The 10,655-nt window shown below is 38.2% G+C and overlaps 2 protein-coding genes across 3 annotated transcripts in view; one reads left to right on the top strand and one right to left on the bottom strand.

Moving 5' to 3' along the window:
* The first annotated feature begins 7 nt into the window (after positions 1 to 7).
* On the top strand, positions 8 to 2,946 carry LOC109860078 (probable ATP-dependent RNA helicase Dbp73D). The gene is made up of 6 exons (XM_020438933.1): positions 8 to 293; positions 472 to 1,157; positions 1,274 to 1,486; positions 1,556 to 1,766; positions 1,887 to 2,327; positions 2,476 to 2,946. Exons 1-6 carry the CDS (start codon positions 271 to 273, stop codon positions 2,864 to 2,866), a joined length of 1,965 nt encoding a protein of 654 aa, XP_020294522.1. The 5' UTR covers positions 8 to 270; the 3' UTR covers positions 2,867 to 2,946.
* A 2,145-nt stretch (positions 2,947 to 5,091) lies between these two features.
* Positions 5,092 to 10,655, bottom strand: part of LOC109860077 (lachesin-like) — a 107,392-nt gene continuing 101,828 nt past the window's right edge. For both annotated transcript variants that reach the window (XM_020438930.1, XM_020438931.1), the window contains 2 exons: positions 9,821 to 9,991; positions 5,092 to 9,450 (listed from right to left, as the gene is read on the bottom strand). In XM_020438930.1, coding sequence (XP_020294519.1) covers positions 9,107 to 9,450; positions 9,821 to 9,991 — 515 coding nt within the window. In that variant the 3' untranslated portion in view covers positions 5,092 to 9,106. The remainder of the gene's footprint in view (positions 9,451 to 9,820; positions 9,992 to 10,655) is intronic.

Genomic DNA, 10,655 nt, shown 5'->3' with positions numbered 1-10,655 from the left:
TGTTGGACTTAAAAATTTACTATACACATGATGTAGAGATGGCGCCACACGAAGTATAATATGTATAAAACTAAGCGATGTATTATACTGTACAATACCAAGTATAATACAATGTAAAATACCTCACGTATAATACGTGCCCAACCCTGGGGCTGGGGTATCCTGTATCGGAGTGGAATCCACCGAATTGAGGGTTTCGGTGGAAACCAGACCACTGTGTATATTTTTGTTCATTTTCTCTCTTATATTTAAATTGTATTTTAAAAAACAATGAGCTTATTTGGTGTAAGCAGGTAATATCTTTATTACAAATAGTAATAGTAAGTGAGAAAAATTTGTTTCCAAATTATTTATCACACCTAGATTTTTTTAATACACAGTGTGTATATTACTCTGTGTATTCTTTTAATACACAATGTATTTTTTTAATATACAATGTAGGTATTTTGTGTTTTTTTTTTTTTTATATAGATACGAAGGAGAAAGTAAGGAGGAGGTAAAAGACCAACAACCTGATCATCTTTCGGAATTGTTGCAGAGAATAGAAGAACGTAAAAGACAAAGAGCTGCCGCGAATAACAAGTCAGATGTGGCTAAGAGCAATTTAGATAAACCAAAGAAAAAAAAGAGAAAACTATCTAATAAAGAAGAATGTAGTGATGCACACAATGAGAATAAAACCAACACTGAGACAGTCAATGAGCAAACTGACAAAGTATCGTCAAAAAAGAAAAAGAAGAAAAAACTTATTCATTTCAATGTAGCAAAAGAAAATGAAAAAGTGGAAGAAACTGATAACGGAAACTTAGCAACAGATACTGAGAATATTAGTGAGAAAAAATCTGCTGAAAAGGATGAAAACAATTTCATAATATTAGGTGCAAAAGCTCACAAAAAGCAACGTGGAGTTAAGAGAGTATTGCCAGATTGGCTGGCGCATCCTGAAGTTGTGTCTGCCAACTTGAAGAATGGATCTTCCTTCAAGGAATTAAAATCAATCTTGGACGCCAAACTTATTGAAGTTTTAAAAGCAAATGGTATCAAGAAGTTATTTCCAGTTCAATCCAGTATAATAAAATGGTTACACAAGTGCAGTATTGACAGAAAATTAGGATTGTGGCCCAGAGATACTTGTATATCTGCCCCTACAGGCAGTGGTAAGCACTTAAAGGATAAGTAAGAGATATGTGAATTAAAAACACATTACTATGCTCGTTATTGTTGTGTTTATATAATTTTTGTTATTTTTTTTGAATAATTTTAAATATTACAGGCAAGACTCTGGCTTATGTGTTGCCAATTGTTCAGGACTTGCAGACGCGATTAGTACCAAAAATCCGCTGCTTAGTTGTTCTACCGGTGCAGGAACTGGCTGCACAGGTTCACAAAGTAATGGTCACCTATACATCTCACACGAATTTGAAAGTAAGCTTACTTTCGAGCGCATTTCCCTTCGAACAAGAGCAAACAAATATAATTAAAAAAAGTATGTATACACACTTAATACAAATAAAATTGGTTAAGCACAATAATTTAACAAACGTCGTTTTTAAAGCTGAAAATGGAGATTATTTGTCTTTGGTGGATATCGTAATCGCAACGCCCGGACGTCTGGTGGATCACGTATTGAAGACGGATGGATTTTCTTTGGATTCTCTGAAGTATCTTGTTATCGATGAGGCCGACCGGGCGGGAGAATGGTTGCAATATTTATCCGCACCTCATTCCCAAGCACCCGCTTTGACACTTGAAACATTACTTTCGAGGTAATTTTTTGTTCGTTGGAAATTTCAAACATATCCATTTGAATACTTTTTACACTTTCAAATATCGCGTGTGGAAATTCATGTTTATTATATTTTTCGTTGTTTTTTGTTTTTAACTAGCGGAACTAAACCGGCTCAAAAGCTATTGTTCAGCGCGACCTTGTCGCAGGATCCTGAAAAGTTGAGCCGATTGAGCCTCTTTCATCCGATACTATTCACAACCGTTGTGACCGATAGAGACACCGATGTGAATCTGGACAAGCTCGCGGGTGATTTTGTCGGACGATACACGAGTCCGGGAGAACTGACGGAACTCGCGATGGAATGTCCTCTCGAGTACAAACCAATTATCTTGTACCGTTTGTTGACGAGACACGATATTATCTCGAAAACTCTCGTTTTCACAAATTCCGGACATACCGCTCACAGATTAGCCTTGTTGATGCAACTGCTCCTGTCGGAATGGAAACTTCCTGTCGCGGTCGGGGAATTATCCGCTCAGCTCACGGCGAAACAGCGCGAAAGCATTCTCGGCAAATTCGCAAGCGGAGACATACACGTGTACGTTTTCTCGGAGTGAAAAAAAAAAAAAACAAATTGCTGTGACGCAATGACAAAATGTTACTCTTGTTTTAAAAATAATATATATATATTTCAAATTTTTTTTAAATTCTATTACAAAAGTTATTGTCTTGATCTTATTTTATAGACTGATAAGCACAGACGCGTTGGCAAGAGGTTTGGATATTGCGGACGTGCAAATGGTTGTATCTTACGACGTTCCGAAGCACATCAAGAATTACATACATCGAGCCGGTAGAACCGGACGGGCGGGAAAACCGGGTACCGCGGTGTCGATACTTGCCCCGAATCAGATCGGGATGTTCAAGCAAATGTTAAACGGCGCGCATAAAACCGTGCCGGAAATAGAGCGAACCGAATCGGAAGAACTGAACGCCACGCTCAACACGGTCAACTACAAGCGTCACATTGCGACGTTGCAGAAAACGCTTTTGATCGAAAAGAACGAAAATCTGGAACGAACGAAGGCCACGAAGCGAAGACGCGCAACAAATTTGAATAAACGATTTAAAATGTAGAAATAATTTTTTTATATAGAAAAAATTGTTCATATAAGAAAAAAACACACAATAAAGCCATTTTGTGCGTGTAGTCTGTAGGGCATGTATATATAATATTTATTTGATTGTCAATTGTCACAGTCGAAAAAGTTTTTCGACGAACAATCTCTCACGTAAATCCCAAACTGTCAAAGTGCGACACATAAATAGCCGAAAATCAATTAACGTCATGGAAAAGAGGACAATATTTCCGAGATATTCGAGCTCGACGGTTGCTTTTTTATATTGGGGGAGAGCAGGAGAGAATGAATGTGTTCACAAAAAGCTAAAAGGGGAGTCGCAGAAATATATCAAACACAGTTACTAGGATAACATCGATAATAACATTTTATTGTCTGAAGTTAATAGTATAGTACATCATGCTCAATCCCTAAACGTAATTCTATGTTTAATCGCGATATATTCTTGTTTCGAAATCTATAATTGTTACTTCCTATAGATTTTTCTTTTTCTTCATTTATTTTCGTCGAAGGCGCGGGACATATTCACACAGTTTTACTTTACAAAATAAAAAAAAAAAACGACATTTGTGTTCGTACCGGATGTAACAACGCGGATACAAATTATTTACTTTATTATTGCTGTGCGTAGCTTCTTTACTCAGAACCAATGGCATTTTATGCCGACAGCAGCAATGTCATGTAAGGAGAGAGGGAGAAGAAGCTTGATCGCGCGATTCAATCTGATCCTCATGCGGCACAAATTCTTGAAAGCGAGATATTTTCATGTGATTAACAACAATTGCGAGCGTGTGTTGCTGCGCACATTCACATTCGTCGAAAAATGAAAAATCAGAGACAAATTATTTAACGATGTGGATGGATCGCACAAATCAGCCTTCGATTCTCTCAGGAAATTTTGGACCTCTACCTTGACGTGCGTGTTGCAATTTGAATTATTTTCACAAAATTTTGTATATTTATTTGAAACGATAAAACGGAAAACTCTGTTGGCGATAAAAAAATATTCAAACAAAAGAGAGAGAGAGAGAGAGAGAGAGAGAGAGAGAAAGAGCTATTGGTAATTTTTCGAAAGCTTGGCAATTCTCGACAAAAAGCACCCGCTCGGACTTTCGTTGTCTGAATTCTAACGAACGAGCAAGATTCACACTTATTTAATTTTACATATAATATATGCATGTATATATATATATGTATATTTATTTATAACTGTATTTTCTTTTTTTTTTTAAATGGATACATATGCACGTAAACACGACATTTTCCTTAATCATTTATATTACACCGCGAATATCTTCCTCTCTCTTCTATGTCACATTATTACAAAATCTAGCCTCTCGTTCGAGGATGCATAATCCAAATCGAACGAACGCGTTATTAATTAGCTTACATACCTCGAAAATCCGAACGTTCACATGGCCTCATATCATTATTATTTACACTCTTATAATATATGTATACGTATTCATTATAACATTAACATTTATAATACGAGCGTATGTACATACAGTAAACGTGGTCCTATACGATTCATATGTCTCGTTGCCGTGTGTGGTATTATATCTTCTTTTTTATACGCGACGTCCGATATAAATTCGTCGCATTTAATTAATTAATTTATTTATTTTATATAATAGCGTGTCTTATTGTGATATAACAGGATATCCAACGAGTTTCTGTCTAACGGGTTATATTATGTATATATATATATATATATATATATATATATGAAATGTACATTATGTATATGTTTTGTATACAGAGTATATAAAAAGCAAGAAACAATGCTCTTCAGTTATTCGCAAGCAAATAAAGAGACGCGCAAAAAACATTTACAATTTGAAACATCATCTGACGAGATAAAAGATACAGTAAATAATTGCACGTCTTAATTCGAAGTTAGTTTTAATTTTTTTACGCAACTCTTTTTGACGCGCGTGTCAATTATTTTATAAGAAGAGAATTTTGCGCGGATTGTTTTTTTTTTTATACACCCTGTATATATCGCTGTGTATGAAATGCGCCAAGAAGTCGATGCGCGATGTGCTTAAAAACTCGCCAGATTGTTTTATTGATGGCACAAGATGCCATCTCTCATTGTTGCTTAATATACTTGTAATATATAATATTATATGTACATTTACAATACATAGAGATGTCGCGCGATTCTCTTTAAGATAAAAAAAAAAAAAAAAAAAAAATAGAGTATAACTAACAAATGATTAAAACACAAGAAAAACAATCAAGTTTTGTACATGCAATAATACAGCGTTGGCAAGTTTTCGTGTCGAATTTGCCTCCAAATTGCACAATTATTAAGTACTTGACGAGCAACTTAACGACAACGCGCTTGTCGTCATAAATATGTAACGACAAATTGAAACAATCATCAAAAGAGTCTGTGAGAAAGAAACAACAGAGAGGAAGAGAAATAAATTTAAAAAATCGCCCGGCGATTTTTCTAGCGAGCTTTTAAGCCAAATGAATCTTCGATCTGACGGGATTTCACTATACCGTATTTATTGTCGTTGCCCTTCGCTTTTGCGTACGGGCTACAGTATACGTCGGCTCATCTAATCGTAAAAGTGCACCGACCGAATTAAGCCGCGCCAATTTGCAATAGTCGAGCGCACATTTAGCTTGCCGGTATCCTGGGCCGCGACAGAAAGATAAAAAAGTATCGTGTGGAAGACGAAACGGGGCCGCAAAACGGTCACTAGCGAAATGGAGATCAGGAGCCCGAGCGAATCTCGAACACGGAGGAGAATTTTTTTCCGCAAAAATTTTTCCCACATTAGCATATTTTTCAGCAAATGATAACAGAAGAGAAAGAGAGAGAGAGAGAGAGGAAGAGAGGAAGAGAGTGCCTCGCGCGCTAGTCCAATCTTATTAGGATGTACATGTATACGATACAACAGAAAATACACGCACGCAAATTCTTGTTGCAAAAAACTTTCAAACAGATTTTCATACACTGTTTTATATGTGATAAAGTGTTATTATTATTTATATATATTAGTTACTAAAAAAAGAAGAAAACACCACAAAAAAATTCTCTCCGTGAAACGAATTTCGCTCGACAAAAACGTTTGTTTGTACTTTATCGATTTTTCTATACCGATGGCTTTAGAATCTTTGGCAGTGATAATTAAAAATCAGGCGGATTTCATTTATCAGGTTTCATTTATTATTACATTATTAATGCACGTCGGACCGTTTGATGAGGAAAAAAGCACATCAAATTTCGCTTTCTCTTAAAGAAAACTTAACGTTTGAACGAATATAGAACGAGCGGAAAATGAAACAAGAGATTGTGCAGAGCGAGACAAACGGGAATTTAATTAACACTCGAATGAAAATAAAGCGTTGACGTTCCATCGATTTTTTTACTCGCGCTAAATGGCAGAAATTGTTTGAGAGTTTATTATATGGCAATATTTCTCGGAAGAATTTTTTTTCGAACTTTGTAATTAATGCAATATTGTACGTAGTACGCAATTATTCGTAGAGAGACTACATTTTTTTTTTTTTTATGGACGATGGAATGGAAGGAAGAACTTATATCCTGGAGAACACTTGTGTCACAATTACGCGTATTTCAACTCTAAGTAATAATGTGAACATTGTCGCATGAATTTTTTTTTTTTATGTCGAATGAGAGACAGTTCGCGCGTCGCGTTTCGCTGCGATATAACGTAAAATGTCTGAAACAATGATATAAAGTAATAAATAAAAAAAAATGTAAAACATTATCAATAATTAAAAAACAAAGTACTTTTTCCCACAAGCAACATCTATTGAGAAATAATTACTTCTCAATTTAATTGCTTGTTTAACTTTTTGTATATTTTGCATTTCACGCAGTCTGCTGAAAAAACAGTATACAAGTCTGCAACCCCACGACGATTCGCGCGAACATGTGAGATGTGTTCTCGGGGGCAGCGAACTCATTTCGCAATTCCGACACATTCTCACATCGACGTTGTCTGCCGTTTTCCGTATTCGCCGCGTCGAACGCGATGCACGAACTTGTTTTCCCGATCTTTTATCTACACTCCGATTAATCGCTGGTCACGTCTAAAACGAGAAAACGAGAAGAGAGAGAGAGAGAGAGAGAATAAGAGAGTGTGAGAGCGTGCTCTCTAACTCACGCGCGCCGATCGAATCCCGTGTACCGACACCGTGTCGCGCATATTTACAGAGACTCCATCGCGAAAGTTTCGCCGTTGTCTTTTTTTTTTTTTTTGGTCGCGCGCTGCAGCAGACATTACATATCGCATCTAAAAGTAACGTCCTTGTTATATCAAATAAGAGGAAGACCTGTTTCTTTTCCCCCCCCCCATTCTCTTCTCATTACCTGAACTTCATTTAACTCTGTTTCCGAGTACCGAATTTGAAAAAAAAAAAAAAAAGAACATTGTTGTGGAAATATTTAACGAAGAGACGATGAGATTCAATTGCGCTCAAAGGATTTGCCGAGAAAGTTAGAAAATGAAGTTTATAAAATTAAACCTCGACTAAATTTGTTTATTTAACATGCAATTAACGCTTGAAACACTTGGATGCGAGCGAGTTTTATTAGAGTAAAACGATTCCCTGAACGCGAGCGGTTACCGAAAATCAAGCCTTGGAAAAGACCACGTTTGGTCTGCAAATAAATTCGGAAAACAGAGTCGCTTTTCTCTTCCCTCCGTACATCCCTCCTGTACCGCTAATTTACCTCGTACCTTCGTTCATATTTACAGTTATCGCCAGAGGGGGACTGTGTGACCTTTTACCCGAATAGGATTGTCGCGTACGCACGGCGCGTCCCTTTCGCATTACTTTTCGGCGACTAATGGAGATCCACGAGGAGGAACAACCAAACTGAGACTCCCTTTGTTTGCTTTCCTAAGTTCATTCATTAATCTCTATCCTGAATTTATAATAGCTTCGCACGCGCGGGGGGGGAGGGAGAGGGGGGCGCAAATGCTGTCCGAAGATATCGCTTGCGGGAAATGTAAATTTCGTTGGCCGTTAGCGGGAAAATAAATATGATATCGCACTTGACCAGACACGTCGAAAATTACTTTATTATAAACGATTTTCGTGTAAATCTCCTCTCCTCACCGAACGTGCACAGTATGTATGTAATATCTGCGACCAAATTTCTGTAAAAAAAGTTCCAATATTGTAACTCGTAATCAATTTTCACCAAAGGCTACTCCGAAATCGAAGCACGCGGCGAAAAATTGGTGTTTCTCCCGTTAAAATTGGGATTAAAGAGCAGAAGCAGGAAATTTATATAGATAATGGAAGGGATGAAGATAATGACCAGCCAGTCGATGTCAGATTCCGTCGGAAAACCAAAAGCTTTTCTCCCCTTAAAGAGATTGGTTTTCTACTCTCTTCACACAAAGGTATTGGATTTCGCGATCGATATTTGAGACGCGTAAGAGAGCGAGAGCGAGAGAGAGAGAGAGCGTTTTCAACATCGCAAAAAAACATTATAAGGCAACATCGAATGATGACCGAAGGACGGGGGATTGTATTAATATTCAGAAATCGTTTTCCTTTTAGAGTAGACGCAATTATTATCTTTAAATACACCCGGTGCGTATATATAGAACAGACAAGCTTTGAAGATGAAAACTCTTGTTTGTGACATTAAGAGGAGGTTCTAGTCAAAATCGAAAACAAAAATTTTTTTTTTTTTTTGCTTTATTTTCATCCTTAGGGTCTTGAAAATGTGTAGCCAAAAGGATATTTACCTATATAATTTATTTATTTTTTATTATTTTTTTTTTATAACTTTTTTTTTTTGCGCGCCGCACACGATTCCGCTTCGACGACTTAACCGATTTCGATGTTTGACTTGACTCAAATTAAAGCTTATTCAATTTAGGGGGCCTTCAGGAAGCGTTTAAAAAAAAAAATTATTTATTATTGTTTTTTTAACGTTAAAATTATGAAATTACGTTAATTTTCGGGCCTTTTGACTAGAACCTCCCCTTAACAAGAATTATCGTTTTCTCAACGCGGCGTTAAAATTGATTTCAATTCTTCCATTTGCACCGCGCGCGCGCGTGCGCACGCGCGAGATCGAAGCGCTTTTTGAATCTACCAGCCTGATCATCAAGATCGCTTGCGGATTCTCCTCGTAATCCTCGTGGATCCCCGTAATCCCCCCGCGTTTCTCATGACCATCACACGTCTTCTCGTTCCTCTTCAACTTCTTCGTTGTTCGTGATGCCGTTGTTTAAAGAGTGGTCGGCAAAAGAAGCAGCAGCAAGATCGCGGACACCGAGGGATGCCTGAGAGTCGCGGCGTTCAAAATAACCCAAGGCGGCGACAACGAGGGCACGAGGGGCCTGTCCGTTCTGTGTCCGCCTTCGAGCGTGCTTCCGCCCATGATCTGCGTTGTGCTAGAATCGTCCTCGTTGCCGACTGAATCCGAGTCTTCGAAACTGTTCGCGTGCTCCTTCCTGCCGTGACTGTTGTTCTTCTTCTTGTTGCTTTTCATCACGTTCTTGTTCTTCCGTTGTTTCAGATCGGTATGTTTCGGTAGGGTCGTCGGTGTCGTCGGCACGCTCAGATTCAGCACTGAAAGCACATATATAAGCGAGAAACGCTCGCAAAAATGTCCGGCGAGAAAAGGGAAGTCCCCCCCCCCCCTGAAGCGTTTAAGAAAGATTTTTATCCGCGCGCACAATTTTATTCACAGAATTTCAAGAGATCTGTCTCGAAAGGATTTATTGCTTTATTGGTCACAATATGATGGAAAATTTTTTCATTAATGTGATTTAACGCGGCGGATAAAATATCATCGTCCGATTTCATCGCGGGACATGCGTTGCTCTCATTGCGGATTCAAAACGAATACGTGTCGGAAAAGAGAGAGAGAAGGATACATGGGGGGAGGGGGGGGGCGGGGAATATACATTTTGTGATAATATCGGAGTTTCTCGTGTACCTTGCAATCGCACTATGCCTTCCGCTTTTCCGAGCGCGTTGACGGACGAGCACGTGTACTGGCCGAAGTCTCGCGGTTCCAGGGAATTGACAGTGAGATTCATTTGCCAGGAGTAATCGTTCAGCGGGTACTCCGACATCACGTATTTGTCACTGGGCAGCAGTTTCTCGCCTAAATAGAAAGCGAACGGGGAATATTGCGCCATTTTTTTTAATTACACGGGCTCTCGCCATCCGTGCCAACACGCACACACACGCACACACGCGCCGAGCGCGCGAATTCGTTTTTCCCGCCGCAAAAAAAAAAAAAAAACGATCGGAAATACGACCGTATAATGCGGGCTAATCGGGACGATTCGATGCAAAACTGTCTGCGCGAATGTAGCTAATAATGAACACTTTGTTTCGCTCTCTCTGAAAATTTGACCGACACACAAACGCACGCACACAGTTTTCCGCGTGACACAGCGCGCATACCGCCGTTTTATTGAATATCGAGATTACATGACGAAATCGTTAATTTCACGCTTTTACATTACGTGAAAAACATTTAATTTAACATTGAAATTGATTGACGTGCCGCTGATCTAAATGCCACAATTCAACAGAGATATTTAATATACAATATACATATATATATATGTATATGTATGAATATATGTACCACCGAAACCGAAGAAAAAAATTGGAAAAAAAGCACTTTACAAGAGGTTCGAATCAATCAATACATGATACAAAAATGTTTTACAATTTTTCCGATTAAGAGAATATTGAAAGAGAGAGAGAGAGAGAGAGAGAGAGAGAGAGAGAGAGAGAGAGAGAGAGAGAGAGAGAGA

This window comes from Pseudomyrmex gracilis, unplaced genomic scaffold (assembly GCF_002006095.1).
Source record: "Pseudomyrmex gracilis isolate BER0280 unplaced genomic scaffold, ASM200609v1 scaffold_324, whole genome shotgun sequence".
NCBI classification, from domain to species: domain Eukaryota; kingdom Metazoa; phylum Arthropoda; class Insecta; order Hymenoptera; family Formicidae; genus Pseudomyrmex; species Pseudomyrmex gracilis.
This window is presented reverse-complemented; position numbering and strand designations above follow the sequence as displayed.

Excerpts from the sequence above, each read along its gene's own strand:
- LOC109860078 (XM_020438933.1), top strand. The coding sequence starts at position 271 with ATGAGCTTATTTGGTGTAAGCAG. Across the intron at positions 294-471 it reads AGCTTATTTGGTGTAAGCAG|ATACGAAGGAGAAAGTAAGG; the intron begins GTAATATCTTTA and ends TTTTTTATATAG. Across the intron at positions 1,767-1,886 it reads CTTGAAACATTACTTTCGAG|CGGAACTAAACCGGCTCAAA; the intron begins GTAATTTTTTGT and ends GTTTTTAACTAG.